The sequence below is a fragment of the Pavona decussata genome, unplaced genomic scaffold (assembly GCF_977016875.1).
Source record: "Pavona decussata unplaced genomic scaffold, jaPavDecu1.1 SCAFFOLD_229, whole genome shotgun sequence".
NCBI classification, from domain to species: domain Eukaryota; kingdom Metazoa; phylum Cnidaria; class Anthozoa; order Scleractinia; family Agariciidae; genus Pavona; species Pavona decussata.
In genome coordinates, this window is record NW_028145634.1 from 819,720 (window position 1) to 836,299 (window position 16,580).

The 16,580-nt window shown below is 36.7% G+C and overlaps 1 protein-coding gene across 2 annotated transcripts; it reads right to left on the minus strand.

Annotated features, from left to right (window-relative positions):
- Nucleotides 1-402: 402 nt before the first annotated feature.
- Nucleotides 403-15,487, minus strand: LOC146458765 (dynein axonemal assembly factor 11-like). 2 transcript variants are annotated; one of them, XM_085090347.1, is made up of 16 exons: nt 15,441-15,487; nt 15,256-15,349; nt 15,070-15,143; nt 12,555-12,632; nt 12,360-12,456; nt 11,302-11,428; nt 10,538-10,597; nt 9,840-9,934; nt 6,561-6,611; nt 5,258-5,356; nt 4,544-4,624; nt 3,960-4,025; nt 3,359-3,428; nt 2,911-3,006; nt 1,679-1,800; nt 403-670 (listed from the first exon to the last, which is right to left on the minus strand). In XM_085090347.1, exons 1-16 carry the CDS (start codon nt 15,448-15,450, stop codon nt 487-489), a joined length of 1,404 nt encoding a protein of 467 aa, XP_084946473.1. In that variant the 5' UTR covers nt 15,451-15,487; the 3' UTR covers nt 403-486. The 2 variants fall into 2 exon arrangements, with proteins under 2 accessions (XP_084946473.1, XP_084946475.1); XM_085090349.1 differs by having other exon boundaries at nt 6,561-6,605; nt 15,441-15,453.
- Between the last annotated feature and the right edge of the window lie 1,093 nt (nt 15,488-16,580).

Below are 16,580 nucleotides of genomic sequence, written 5' to 3' on the forward strand. Positions count from 1 at the left end.
TCATAATTTTACCGTCATGTTGCGTGTAATCTGAGGAAAAAAGTATGACACTCACTGCTTGCAGTCTTTAGTCCCACAGCCCCAGCTACTTGCATAGAAAATGGGGCTATTGAAACACACAGTGACCTATTTCAGCTCAGCTTCCAACACAGAACATGAGAATAAGGGATAAATTGCAGGGTTGCCGCAGTCAGGGAAAAACTAGCCTGCAAGTCTAGCCTCCACCATTTTGAAAACCATTTAAATAATGGCCAACACTGGCTACAGAAAACAGTCAGGCAATCCTACTATTATCCTAACAGACATCTAAACATCATTGGCCAGAAAATTCCATTTGTGTATAATGCAAAAAGAACTCCCAAAGGAAATCAGATGGCAAGAATATCATTTTACGAAATACAATTTGCACAATAAATTGCATTAGTTTATTAAATTTGCTCCATATGTACAGGTATGAGTTTGCCATCCATAGGACTTAATATTTTGTCATATAAGTGGTGGGACATCTGGATCATCCACAAAAGTACTTTCCTCTGTTTCTGTAGTTCTATTAACTGTTTGTTTTTGCTTTGTGGATTTTGTGTTAACAGTTTTTTTATCTTTTACAATTTTACTGAAATCCATGTCAGTGTTAGTGTTTGGTTCAATTTCCAGTCTTTCGTGGTGTATTCTGAAAAATTAAAAGAACATATCATTGTACAGTCAAAATATCTACACGTACAGACCCCACAAAAACCATACCCTTTGGGGCCGCACATACTTAGTACAGTCAACTCTCTCGTAAGCGACCACCCTTGGGGCACGACAAAGTGGTTGCTTACGGGAAAGATTAACAAAATAAGCCTAATACTGGATTGATTGATTAATTAATAATTTACATAAAAATATTACCTTAGCAGATAAAATTAGGCAAATGGAACTAATTTATCTGATTTTTTCACATCCATTCATTCTTCTGGTGAAGCTTTGTACAACATTTTGGAACAGATCACTGTAACAATTCCCGTTAACCTACAGATCTATAAATTATAGCCATCTTCTCTGTCTGTAAACTGTTATTATCTGTCACCAGTCCAGGTTAGCGTCATTAAAAATTGAACTTTTCTCTCTTCTGAGGAACGATTTACTAACGATCATGTGGTCGCTTACTGGAAGCAGAAAACAAAAGAATATGTGTAATTTCTGGCCTAAAAAGTGGTTGCGGTCCCTTTAGAAATTTGAGTGGTGGTCGCTTGCGAGAGAGCTCTTGAAAAAGTATCTAACTGAGGAAAAAAAAAATCGGTTGTTTACGAAGTGGTCGCTTACGGGAGGTGGTTGCTTACGAGGAAGTGGTCACTATGAGACAGTTGACTGCATATATAGCTTATATGGGGAGTACCCCCTCCCCCAGGGGTACAGACACGAATCGATGGACACCTCTCCAAGCAAAAACTCAGTTTTAAGAGTAAGCTGACTGATATTACCTGAGGGCCTTCCATTTCAAAATGGGTAAATCTTGAAATTAAAACTTTTTAAAACCCTAAGCCAAGAATTCAACCTAAAGTTAAGTGAGCTAACAGTAACAGTAGGCCATGGACTTGTTCAGTGTACTTGGTGTATCAAAAGACTGATATTTGGGGGCAGGGGAGAGAAAGCTTTTGTACAGTAATAAAAAGTATTGCTGCCTCTGGTAGTATACCTGTTGTTTTGTTTTGGATCTGAAGATGATTGGGCTTCTCTTGTATCATGTGTCTGGTCATCATTACTTGCACTTCTTGTTGTTGTTACATCCATATTTAATGGCTTAACAACTTGCTTTACCTTCAACAGAAACAAAATGCAGCACTCATTAGGCATTGTTGAATCACAAGTACTGACGGAAGTGGAATCAGAATCATGGTTGGAATCAGAAGAATCTTCTGAACTTGTGTAAATCAATAGGATGGAAGCAGAAAAAGAAGCCTTGCTTTCATGTTACAGAATTGAAAATGGTGGAAGGCCGCCATGTTTTCCATTCTAAATCCCAGGTAAAGGGATTGGGAGTGAGCTTGCCCCTACAATAATCCGATCAACCAGTTCACACTTGATTGGAAGTGAAAGAAAAAGGAAATGTTCTGATCCTTACGATTGTGATTCCATTGAGCTTACAATATTGCAATTCCGTCTCCATTTTTTGATTCACAGTAAAACAGATTAGATTCCTAATTATGCTTCCAATAAATTATTGCAACTCCAATTCCGATTCTGTCACCAGTGTGAACAGACCAGCTCTTAGGCAATACCCAGTACTCTGATAATTGGTGAATGCAATGTGGTTGAGGTTGGGTGTGCGAAGGGCCTATGTTCATTTGGAAAATCTCATTTTCTTCACATTTCCAAGGCTGTATTTTTGCACAGAGCCTTGAATTCATCAGTTGAATCGGGTCTCCAGTTTTGTTGTTTCTTTTCTTTGACTAAATGTTCTCTGTATGTGAGGAAATGTCATTGGCTTCCTTGAGCACTACATTTTTATACTTGTAACCAACTTCCTGCTTAACTGCATACTATCTTCTGCTGCCTACCAAGCTAGCCAAAAATAACATTTCCCTGACTTTTTGCTAACTTCTGAGTTACAATTTAGAATTGCCCTGACAATGCAAATTTCCTGGCTTTCCCAGACCTTGAAAAAATATATTTTCCTACTGACTGTGGCTACCCTGACTGCCCTGAACAAGAAGCCAAATGTGATTGATGAAGGTCTAAACATAAATTTATAACTTTATAAAGACTCCTGTTGAAAAAACTAGGATTTTCTTTCTCCGAGTATGCCTGTTACTGAATGAAAAATTCATCTATTATAAGGTTTTATTCTCCAAGCTTAGAACATAACATCTATTTTCTTTCAAGATAACAACAAGTACTAATTTTTTTGGCTGCTAACACACATGGTACCTTGGGCATTTCTATGATAAGATGACCTGTTGTCTGAGATCTCTTTGCAGAACTGGAGTCAGGGTTGACTTCCTCAGACAGAGCAAGCTGAAATACCTACAATGTAACAAGAACACTTCAGTTAGGAATCAAAGGGGCCCAGTAAGCAAAAAATTTAGTTGTAATATAACATTTAACTACACTGTTAACCCTTACTTCATGTGGACACCCTTGGGACAAAAATCATTGAAGTATACCCGCCAATTATAATATGTAATTATGGATGCATACAGGCCAACTTTCACGCATGGTGCACAAGTCCGGTCTATTAAATCTTCTCTCTGATATTTGGTAATTAAACTGAAACCAAAATTCACACTAACCCTGGGTAGGTTAAATCATGCTTTCGGCAACTAGGCCCTCAAAATTAAATTTTCAGGGCCCAGCAGTGCCCTGACGTGCCTCTCACCTTGCCTTTGACTATCACTCTACAGTACAGGGGTTGTACATCTACATCAATGAGAGATGTGTCCAAGTATCTGCAAAAAAAAGAGGCATTGAGTACATACAAATGGAAAACAAAGATACCAGTTTTGAGTTACCAATCATGTTCTTTGATTACATACCAACCCTCGATCTCAAGTACCCCCTAATGGGTACCCCCATGGAAAAGAGATAAACACCAAATCCCCATCAAATTCGGCAACCCCCCCCCCCCCCCCCAAAAAAAAAAAAAAAAAAATGAAACTAGCTAGGAGTGAAGGAATCAACAGATGTATCATCCGCTGGTTGCCATGGAAACGGGGTTTACCAATTGTAACAGTGTCTTTAGCTTAAGCAGGACTTAAAATAAGTTCTTGATCTATGTTTGAACCCAAATATTTTCATAGGGCTGAAAGAACCAGAACATCAAGAAAAAAATATATATTAATTATATATACAGCGTATGAACTGGGAAGAAAGAGTACAGTCATTTAGAGATGCTCACACCCTGTTTTCCTTCCACTTGTCACACATTCTGGTTATTGTCAAAATTCTTGCGCACTGATTAGCTCGTAATTTCAACTTACTTGAAGCAAGGTAAATCCAGGACAAATCTATTGTTTTCCTCGTCATCATTGAACTCAAAGTCCCATCTATGATGTGCAAAAGAACACACTGACCTTTTACCTAACAAACTGTGCATGATGATAATTACGTAATTATCAGTGATACAATGTATTTGATAAATAACTACACTACTACTACTACTATTAAGGATATTTTGAAAAATGCATTTAAGCAAACAATACACTGAGAGTTGCACATTTAGCTATAGTTTGCAGTTAATACCCAATATGTACAACTTCTTTTCATTTTGGACACTTCTCAATCTCATCCGCTACCTCCTCCATCTCTGTGGGTGTAGCACACCCCAGAAAATACCTTTTAAATGGTATATCACATGTCGTCTCCCAGTTCATTGTTACCAAATATATTTAGAAAAATTCAGCATTTTCTTTGGGCATTAAAGGGTTAATTAGTTCTTTTGCTGTTTTAGTTCCATTTTTTTATTAACTAAGGTTATGTTGGTGGTCAAATTACTATCCATCCGAAGAAAGGCCACACTCTACGTTGAGCATGTTCCTCTCTGTTTGCCTTGACAATCACTTACTTTCCTTGGTTTATATTTAGCACACGGCCATCATCTGTAAAGAACCTTGTTTCTTTTGTTGGCTTGTTTCTCCCCAGTCTCCTAATGGTATGGAGCATAAACGTGAGTGCACTGGGCTTAACAACACATTAAAATTATTTAACCTAAAATATAACAATGTAACAACAACAATTAATGACACATCATTTATTTAATAGCCAGCATACATGGTGGGATGTTGGGCGAAAGGGAAAAGGTGGGCGAACAAGCGGCACACCTGTGAAGAGAACAGGGATTTCAACAGGGATTTAAAATTTACTCACGGCTAGTGCCGCTCTTTGTCACAGCTCACACCACTCATGGCGGTTCAGCGTCCGAATTTTATATTAATTGGCACACAGACAATATCACCAGCTATGCAGGCTATTTATTTAGTAAAAAAAAAATTTTCTGTAAGGATGGGAGCCTGTGGTTTAGTTTAATTTAGTTTAATATTAATTAAATTCATCGCAGAAGTACAAGAAATTATAACAATATGTCGAAGAACGATGCCAACAACAACTACAAAACAACAAAAGTAAATACAAAAATGTCTGAAAAAAAGAGAAGGAAACAGCCTGCCTCCAAAATGACATCCCACTGATGAACAAACATAAAAATGCAATAAGAAAAAAACATAAAATGAAAAAATAGAAGTAGCACAACAGTTAAGGAGAACAGGTAACACTCACTTACTCGTCATCGTCCTTTTCCCTTTGCTTCCGTTTTTCCTCGATATGTTGGTGAAGTTCAATTCTTGACTCTGGAGTGAAATCTGTTTTTTCCTGCCAATATCTGGGAGTGAATAATAATAATTTAATAATGAATTTGACGGTTTAGCTAACAGCTTTATAACAATACTGTTGAAAACTGTAAATGACTTGACTCTGATGATGGCTTCCGCTCAGGTTGTCGAAACATAATTATTAAGTTATGTCATTTCAAACAGTCCCTCTCAGGACAACACTCACTTGGATGTTTATGAGATAATAATTCTTAATTACTGTAACTATAAGTAACTTGACTTGAAAATCAAGAAATTATTTCATCAACTGTCATATATAATTTCCTATTTCCTCAACCATTTTATCATAATGATTTTAAAAACAAAAATTGATTTTCAAGTCAAGTTCTTTATGGTTACAATTAAGTAAGTAAATTATTATCTCATAATCATCCAAGTGAGTGTAGTCCTGGGAGGGACTGTTTGAAATGACATTACCGACGTTTTGACAACCTGAGCAGAAGCCATCATCAGAATCAAGTCATTTACAGTTTCACTAAATTTAAAAGCAATTTCTGATGATAGACGATACATAGGACTCACAGTTAGTTTGGTATGATGTCAATAATTTATTATTGACAGTGTGAAAAGAAAAATAAGCTATTTTTCTTTTTGTAAAGTTCTCTTGAAGTAATCAATTATTGATGAGCTTTGGTGTATAATAGTACAAAAATCGTGGTTTTCACTTTAAAATTGAAATTACTCCAATTCAGTTCTACTTCTGCTTATATACTAGATATCATGACCAAAAGATTTATAGTCAAAGAATTATGCATTGTAGCTTAATATTTTTTCCTTTAATTTCATTGATTCATGAGGAGTCCAATAATGAACAACACTCTGAAAAGAAGAAAAGGTAAGAATACAGGTGCATAAAGTGATATATTTTTGGTTTGGCTGTGAAGTTTCATTGGATCGGCAAGAGAGAATAAACAAGTCAGAATATCTCATAATTCTGAAAATAATACAGTTTTCACACAATTGTGAATAATTGGGAGCTGTTAAATATTAAATAAGAGTGTAACTACTACAGTAGATCTTAATGTAACCAAGACCATAAAGGGCATTGCGTCCATTTTTTTAAAGTTTTGGCGGAAAATATCAGGGGCTCGCAAAAATGGCCTTGGCCTGCACACAGGAGGCTCAGGCTTGCTGGCTAATGCACATTAGCGACCCCAACCCCTGAAGGCTATTGAGAAGGTGGCATTAAAATACCTTTTCTCTTCTTCTTCTTCTTCCTTCTCTGTCTTGATTTTATTGCTGTCACTTTAAGTTTGACAAACCAGACAATGAATAATTTAATACTTCAAATGACTATTAGATATTAAGTTTCAACTCATGTTTAAATACTTAAAAATTATATTTAAATATGCTACTAGCATTAAGTTTTAAAACATATTAATTTGTAAATAGTTATTAGAACTTTACCCTAATAACAGAGGTTTTCAATGAACAATAAAAATGCCGGTAAAAACAAGCACTAGCAATGTTGAATGTCATGGAGTCATCAAAACGTCTTTCAACATTGCTATCGCTTGTATTTATTTTAGAACTTATTGAGGCAATACAAGAGTCATCCATGATGTGAATAGTAAATTCACATTCAGGTGGATTTATTCTCTAGACAGACATTGGCTGACAAGGGTCCAATCAGCCAACTCTGGAGATTTGAGAGGGCCTGTATCCATGAAAGGGGTCCAGGATGTTAATTTGTCAGACAAAACTTAAGGACGGTGCCTACTATTGCAGCCCTGTCAACTCTCCCGGATAATCCAGAAGTCTCAAGATTTTGAACTGTATCTCCCGGTCTCCAGATTTATGTCTATAATCTCCAGATTTTGAGCCATATCTCCCGGTCTCCAGATTTATGTCTATCTTCGTCTACCTTCAGAGAGAAAATTTTTTGATTTTCATTTTCTAGATAAAAATAAACTTCCCAGTAAGTTCTTACAAACAAAAAAAGGATTTTCGAAAAAGAGTGAGTATTTGCCGAGAAATTGGGATGTAAGCGATTTCCACCAGAAGTTATATTTTACTTTGATTGACAGCATATTACTGCCGGTGTAACCACCCGTTGCGATATTTGTGCGAACCGTCTTTCTATAGTCTTGAATCCCTCACGTTCTCGCACTTCGAATATCCTGTATTTAGTGGAAGAACTTGCGTTTGTTCGAGTGCGACACTGACATAAAAGAAGACAAAAGCTTTAAGCTACCTGAATATTTGGAGACGCGCTTGTTAATGTTTCAATTCGTGAGTCCGTGAATCACGCTTCATGAGCTTCCTTTTTTTATTTGCGGCTGAACGTTATCAGATCACTTGTGTTCGGGTACGTAAAACTTACAAGTCTTGGCAAGCGGAAACAAAACAAAAAAGCAATTGAAAAATAACGCTAAGAATCATGTCCTATGTCTTGATCTTTTCTTACGTCGCCCGTCGCTATAAGATAGCTAGTAAAGGGAAAGCCGCCGCTTTTGCTTGTAGCGTTTTCACAAAGACTTACTGTATTACGGTAATTTCCAAAGCGTTAAACAGAGTCAGCTCTTTTAAACGGTTCTGTTTAAATGTTTTCTTTCAAGCGTCAAACAGATACTTGTTTCCTATTTGCAGCATTAACAATTTGGGACGTTCATTCAAGAGCGAATTTTCACCCGAACTTTCATTAATAAGCAATTTTGAAACTTCGCTATTCTAAACAATATTTCGCTTGAATAGATTTATTTGCCAGCTTTTCAACTGAAGAGCAGCAAGAATTTTCGTTTTGACTGAGACAATACATGCGGTTACAGTGGTTCCCCGATAATTCCGTAGTGCTGACAATTTTACCCTCCTCAGCTGCTTCTGCTTTGGCCCAACAGCTTTGCTTGATGAGGTCAGCTTCGGTCCCCATTTTGTTTTTCCCATAATCATTGCAGATTACAAAATCGACGTGCGCGTACAACAAACACCGCAGATATCCAACAAAATGGTGAAGGAGTTGATTACTCTGGAATGCGAGTACGTGAAAAACTGCGAGAAAATTTTCACAGGAGGTGACCGGAAGAAAAAGTAGCTTGCAAAATGATTGGCTAATTTTCCATAAATGCGTTAGGGGGCGGTACTTGTTTGTGTAGCGAGAATTTTTTTCAAGCGCTGTTTTCTCAAATTTTAATTTTCGCTTGCAGGGGACACTTTCAAGAGTTACAACTCAACAACGATTTGGCCGATTTCGGTAAAATTTGGCCAGATGCTAGAAAAATATACACTGTAATATATAACCAACAAAAATGTGTCGGGGAATTCGATAATTCTATGAATTCTTTCCTTGAAAGCCATTTCCATGTGTTCACTCCGCATGGTTTTCTCGCAGTTTTGAAAATGTTTTGTAACTTTTGAACAAAATCCAATTAAGAAAAACACCGACGCCTTTTTAAGCTTTTGGGATCCTGAACTGGAGAAAAAAAACAAACTTCCAAAATATAAAAATCGCATTGAGTTGGAACTCTTGAACGATGACCTGGACCTTCAAGTTCCGACTTTACAGAAAACCTGGGAATTTATTTTCTTGGAAAAGCAATGAAATATTTGAATACCCAGTTCTCTAAGCTTTAATTTGATATAGGGTTTTGGGTATCTGTGATGTAACTGAGAGGGGCTATATCCGTTTAACTGAAGCCACCCCTGAAGGTACACGGTAACCTTAAGATAAATTAACAGTCTGAGTTCCTGTTTATATAATGGACACCTTTATGACCATGGCATGGTGTTTGCGTTCCTTGCCTAACTGGAACAAATATAGCAGTTCTATAGCTGTTCTCATGTACATCATTCAGTACTGTGACACTAAGGAACACTACATTGCTGTTGAAAGTCTTCAATGGCACAGTTGTGTGCCTGTCTGATCCAGGCCTTTCAATGGAAGTGAAGCTGGAGTTAACTAAATTGTTATGAACAAACCTCAGAGCTTTTCACAAGAAAATCATGTTGTTCCCATCTGATGCTAGTTTGTGTTCACATAAGAAAAGCAGTAAGGTTTGTATCAAAACAAAGTCAACTCCAGACTCATTTCCAATCAAAAGGTCAGCCGTCACTGAGCACACAACTATTGTATCTCTTGACGTAAATCACAACAAATTTAGAACTCAAGGTGGCTCAGGTTAATAAACCTCAATCCCACCTGTAAGATTTTGTAGAATTTTCACTCTCAGCTTCCTAATTTCCAAATGTTTGAACATAAATCACAACAAATTTAGAACTCAAGGTGGCCTATGTTAATAAACCTCAATCCCACCTGTAAGATTTTGTAGAATTATCACTCTCAGCTTCCTTTTTCAAATGTTTGAACGTAAATCACAACAAATTTAGAACTCAAGGTGGCTCATGTTAATAAATCTCAATCCCACCTGAAAGATTCTGTTGAATTTCCACCCTCGGCTTCCTTTTCCAAATGTTTGAACATAAATCACAACAAATTTAGAACTCAAGGTGGCTCATGTTAATAAACCTCAATCCCACCTGAAAGATTCTGTAGAATTTTCACTCTCAGCTTCCTTTTCCAAATGTTCTTTGTCAAGTGCTTTTCCCTTTGCAGCATCCTGTTTTTCTTTTTCCTAAAATGAAGACAGTAAATGTCAAATACACTGCAACTATATAATTACCAGTTTAGAAACAAGTCCAAAAATACATTCAAGCATACAAGCTTCCAACTCTCATATAGTAAATAATAATTATTGCAGAACTTTCTTGAAAGTTCCTACAACTGATATCATATAATTATGTTCATCAAGCATCAAGGGGGATTTGCCCCTTGCCAACTATCACCAATTGCAAGTAGAATGGACCATATTCGTATTCTCGGTATTGAACTGGATCGAGCTTGCAATGGAGGCTCTTGTGGGGGAATATATTAGAAACTATTTGCATGTGAAAAGATTTCCCCGCATAAGCCTCGTGTGCAAGCTAGTTCCAGTTCAATACCGAGAATATGAATACAGTCTATTATCAAGAAACGCAAGTTGATTTAAGTGTTCCCAGCCAAAATCCTGAAACCTCCAGGTTTCGGAGATTTTATTTTTATTTATTTTTTTTTTCACACAAAAATAATCAATGATAATTGAATTTGCTTGATCTAGACAAGTGTGACCCAGCACAAGCCCATACAAAATATTGAGAACTCAATTTGCAAGACATTCCTTTTTGATCCATGTACTTACCCTTTTCTTGGCATACTCTTTTTCTTGACAAATTATCTTGTTTCTAATCTTCTCATAATCCTTTGGAAAGATTTGAACTTTTCTCAGCATTTTTAATACACCTATGCTGTGAAACTTTTTGATTTTGAATTCATACCTCCCCCTCCAAAGAAAGGATTTTTTTCCAAGACCTCATTCCTCAGGAAATTCTTATTTAGCTTCATACTTTTCTCTGGTTTTCGAGACCTCACCCCCCTCCTCCCCCCACCCACTCTCCTGGAATGTCCAGTCCCTTCCGTGTGTCTGTGTGTGGAGGGGGAGGGGTGGGGGAGGGGTGGATATCTTCTGGAACCAGTAGGCCTTCACCTTTTTTAAGCTTTATTTATTTTTATTGGACCCAGATAACTTGCAGTGCCATTGTTTTTTGTGTCTATGAGCTAGGTGCATTGTTTTGTTGTGCGTTATTTTGTGCTCCTGACCAACGATAGGGAACTTAACCACAGACATCTTTGAGCCACGAACAACGACTGAAAATTGAATTTTTCCCTTTTTGGAGTGTTTTCACACCATTGCATTTGTAATGTCAAGCCACAGTCATCAACAAGAGCTTTTCCCGTCCGTGGTAAGGAGTAAAACCACACCAAAAAGGAAACATTTGACTTCAGGTTGCCGTCTATGGCTCATGAACGTCTGTAATTAAGCTCTCTAATGTTGGACCTTGCAAACAGTGCTGGTTGCCCCTCTGGAACTACACATTACAACACCTACATTGTGCTGATTCTTACCTGTTTTGCCAAAATCCTCTCAGATTTTTCAATCTCTTTTCCATCAAGAGACTGTAAATTATCCAGTGTAGCAATAACATATTCCCTGTAGCCTTCATACTCCGTGCATGGGTTCCCTGTGAGATATCTGTATAGCCAGAACAATAGCATATACATTTTACCATAGAAATAGGAATCCCTGACCCTATTTTTCTAGCAATTAATTTAATTTTAATCACTCCGTGGCATTAAAACCAAATAGAGCAGTTTTCAATTGCGTATAGAAAGTAATAATTCACACTTGCTTCAGTTTTGCTTTTATTAACAGTGATTCAGAAGCAAAACTTGTACCACTTCCCAACCAATGAGAAGAAGAACCAAATCTTATTGTTTCTCTTCTATATGCATTTTCCTACAGTTGGCTATAGTTGCATGTATTTGCTTCAAACTGTGATTGACTTGTTGCGCTAAGACTATGATCCTCCCCCGCATACAAACTCAAACATCACCCAAAAATTTCAGATCCTTACTGTACGAACTAATAAATATTACTACTCATGTAAAATGTCTTAAAAACTCCCAAATATTCTAGAGTTGAAGTCAGCGCTAATCTTACAATGGAAAGTTGAAAAATGGGAAAATTAAAATTAATTTAAATTAGCGAAAACACACAATTTTTTTCCAGTAACAAAATTCATTCTTTTTTTTACTGCTTTCCTACTTTTTGTTACTTTATTCTATTTCTTTCTTAAGCCACCTGCGTGTTAAGCCTTTTGTTATTTACATTGTACTTCTACCATGTAACCCTTAGTTGTATGTATTGAATTGAAAGTAGAGTCTTATATTGTTAGTAGTACATGTATAAGTAACCAGTAAGCACTGTATTGTAGGTCGAATATTGTATTGTCTAGTGATGAATTTAGCCTGTACTGTAAGTAATGTTAGAAACGTGATTTTGCAAATAAATTGCGCTGTTTGCATCTACTGTGATTGGCCCAAGTTATTATTTTCATTGGTCTGAGTTTTACAATACTCCATTGAAAACCGCTCCATAACAAGTCAAAATTATATAAACTCACAGTTCTCTGAAATGGTAATTTCCCCTGAGTGATTCAATACTTGTGAGTTCCCCAACAAAATTAACTGTAAGATCCAGCTTTTGTAAAGACTCACAGCCTAAGAAAAGCAGTAAAAAAAAAAACATCAGACTTAAACTTACAATGTGCACTGAATCTGACCACTGTATGTTTGATATCACTTGTGAGTTTCCTTACCTTCCAAATTTTCAACCTTTGTTACGTTATTCAGTGCTAAATTGAGATATTCAAGTTTTTTCAGTCTACCCACATTTTCTGGAAAAGGAATCAAGAAAAAATTAGATACTTAAGTCAATAACAAAATTCTTTAATCAGAAAGTGACACAGGCATACTCGGAAAAAAAACCTGAGTGCTACTATCAGGAGTCAAATTTAAGACCTTCCAATTACTAGTTTGGATGCTCTATCACTGAGCTGCAACATTCTCACTTACTCACCAGGCTTAAAATATTCCATCACATTAATTCCATTGCGCAAAATTCTTTACTTACTTACTTTGCCTTTCTCTATTAACACCTACAGCTGTAGGTGATGGACATGCCATAGTCCAGTTATGGGAGAAACATCTATTCAACACTTTAGATGCACTACACAACCTGGGAGGATGGGTGTGTGTGTGGGGGGGGGGGAGGGGGAGGGGAAGGGACTCATACTTAATACTTAATACTTAATAACATGGAGGTAAAACTAGGAGCAGTTATTTAAAAAGGGGCTGTATAGAATGGTCCTTGAAAAATGATGGGTCTTGGGCAAATTTTCAATTTTTCAATATCTCGGTGTCTCAAACTAGAGTCTCAGAATCTTGAGCTTGTAAAAATAAAGTGGGTCTTGGAATCTTGTATTTTGGATTTTCAATCTTGGAATCTCACAAGCCAAGTTGAATGACCATCATAAAACAACAACAAAACAAAGAATAGTGAAAAGCAGCTCAACATCGCAATGGCACAGGCTGTGAAACATGTAGGCTTGGATAAATTCTACTCATAAATATTATAATTTGCCATATTATACCTAAATCAAAGGCTCCTGTGAGCCAACTCGTGAATGCAGATGACACATAGTAATTGCAATTTAGACGGCTACGGAAACTTCCTCAAAAGCTAAAAGAAATTATATCTTTGCCCGATTATGTAACGAAAAATGACCATTCTTGTACTATTAAAATGATTGTCAAATTATTCTGTACAGATTGAATAAGCCGATTATTCTGATGCGCCGATTAAAAAATATCACGTGTTTTTTTTATTCAAAGTTTATAGGAGCACGCCATGTGCAGCTACGTCATGCAAATTCGTGTGATAGTCCGCGGCTACTGGATTTCGCGATCGGGCTAGTGGATTCTAACCATCACTTGCCCGATGGGCAAGTGAAGTTTTTTTGGGAATTAAAATTACAAAATTACTGTAGGGCAAGCCGATCTCACAAAGGGAAATATGTTCAACAAAGTATCGCATTACGATTCATGCCCGACATAAATGCGTGAAATTTTTCCTTTGGAGTTCAGTCCACGCAATCCTCAAGTAAAAATAATGAACTATGACAAGCTCTTGCTAAATAAGAATTATTTATCGACCGCGTCCTTTTGCTTTCCCATAAATTACCAGTTGTAAATTTCGAAAATGAAACATTTTTTCCCTTTGAAACCTCTATGAAAGCTGACAAGATCTTAAAAGTGTTCATTTCACCAGAAATTTGCATAATTTTGTTTACGACGTCAATGATGCGTGACATGGCACGTTCCGCTTTCGCGTGAAAACTGACAAATTAAATTATTTTTTAATTAAATTATTTTTAAATTAAATTATTTTTAATTCTTGAAAGAAACCGCACTTCGTAGAAAAAAACGAAAAAATCCTATAACTTTGCTCAGATTCAACGAAAAATCCCCATTCTTACACTAAAATGATTGTCAAATTATTCTCTACAGAATGAATGAGAGAATTCTGACGCGTCGTGAAACAAATTTTCACGTTTTTTTTTTCACTAATTGAGTTTACGACCCCGGACTTTCTGAAAAACTGAAAAAACTTGAAACTTTGCTCAGATTGAACGAAAAATCGCCATTCTTGCACTAAATGATCGTCAAATTATTCTCTACATATTGAATAAGAATTTCCTGATGCGCCATGAACAACAAATGTTCGCGTGTTTTTTTCCACTAATTGAATTTAAAACTCATTCACTGCGCACGCCCGAAAGTTAACGACAAAACCGACTGATCGACTGATCGACTGATCGACTGATCGACTGATCGACCAAGTCGAGAGTCAGCTATTGCTATAACTCGTTCATTGCGCATGCGCGCATTCACGAGTTAAAAAAGAGCAAGGCCGATTTCAAAGAGTCTCACTGTTGGATTTTTTAATTGCATTGTCTCAGGCCTGGATTTGAAAAAAAAATAGTCAAATCTCGGTCTTGGATTTTAAATGAGAGTCTCAGCGTTTCAGTGAGTCTCGAATTTTACCATTCTATAGCCCTTTACAAAGAATACTAAGGCTGGGGACAGAGTGGGGGTGGAGTTGGCGGTGACTGTCTACCATTTTCAAATGCTCCCCTACACCCACTGGTTCTAGTAAGAAAGTCTGTGGATTTTTGAGGCCAGGCCTGAAAAGATACATTTATACAGGTTGAGCTCAATGGGGACAGGTTTTTCAGCATGCATGCATAAAGAGATTTTCATAATACAACTTGCCTATCTTTGGTATAAGGTTGCTCTGCAAGTAAAGAATTTTAAGATCTCTACACAGTTTATCCAAAACTTCAATCCTGGAATAAATTGAAAGAAAGAAAGTCTATCTTAGATCACTATAAAAATCCAACCATCAAAACAATAAAAAAAAAACGATAAAGTTTAAACTTATTCAAGAACTAAGCTTACCTCTCAATTTCTTGTTGATGAAGTGAGATCTCTTCCAGAGAAAATATCTCGCAGTTATTGTGTTCGGCTCGTTTTCGAAGAAGATCTTCTGTTACTGTTTTAGAGAGTAAAAATAATAGGTTCTTAATAATTAAAACTAAACAGAAAATACTGTATTGTTTCAGCAGTAAATTTGTTTTCCTTACTTCGAACCATCTTGTCTTGTCAACAGACTTGAAAATTTGTATCAGGCGTCCACTTGGTAACCAGGCACACAGCCTCACACAGGGTTGAGCTGCAAGTTCATGTACGTCTGTCTCCATAGCAACAAGGCCATGTACATATACCCCTTACACTAAAACCTTGTTCGAGTCCCTACTGTAAGTTATGGACTGGGTTTTTTCGCACTTGGGCCATAAATCAACGGGAAAAAACGGGGATCTGCAACTTACAGTGCGGACCAAGAAAACGAAGTTAGTAAGCTATTAGGGTGAAATACAGCCCGAAAAATTGACCAATCACACCGCGCGTTTTCTCCTCTTGTTGCCTAAAATTAAATTTTAAAAAAATTAAATTAAAAAAAAAAAAATAGTTCGTTTCGAAAGACACACTTTTTAATTAGAACGACCCTGGCAATGCCCAGAATAATAAGCGAGACCACGCACGACAATCGCGTCTAGCCGGTGGGGAAAACAAAATTCGCATAAGCTTCAAATTTTATTATTTGTAAAATTTATCACCGCGTGTAACCATTTTATAGTATTTAAATATTCCTAGGCGCTTACTACGACCCGAAATATCAGGATTACTTTTCCGTGATATATATGAAAAATCTCTTGCTACAATCAAACTGCTTTAGAGCTATAATTAAATTGTCCTCCCCCTCAGCACTTAACATTTCCTATGTCTTTTTTGTCATAGACAAATACAGTTTTTATCAGAAAGTCTATCGGAAACCATTAAGTCGTGTTTTCTTTGCCTTGTCACCCTCGCTTTCGGCAAAGCACGAATGGGTGCTGTTTTCGGCAACATGCCAAAAGCAACACTTCCATTGGTCATTCGTATTCGAATTCTGCAATACCAGTGTTTCTACCCCGATGCAGATAAGTATAAACAAAAAACTTTTTGGGAACAGTTTGCTTAAGATTCTTGCCCATAAAATAATCGTAGAGGTAAAAAAAATTTAAATCAGTAATTTGACCACGCCCTGTTGAAGTAAACTATGATAGATAGGACATATAGCTTTTGAATTAACTTCGGATTTTCAAACAGGGGGGTTTTAAAAAATATGAACAGAAATCGGGAATTCGACCTTTTTACTTTAACCCGGGGCATTGTGCGTCAAC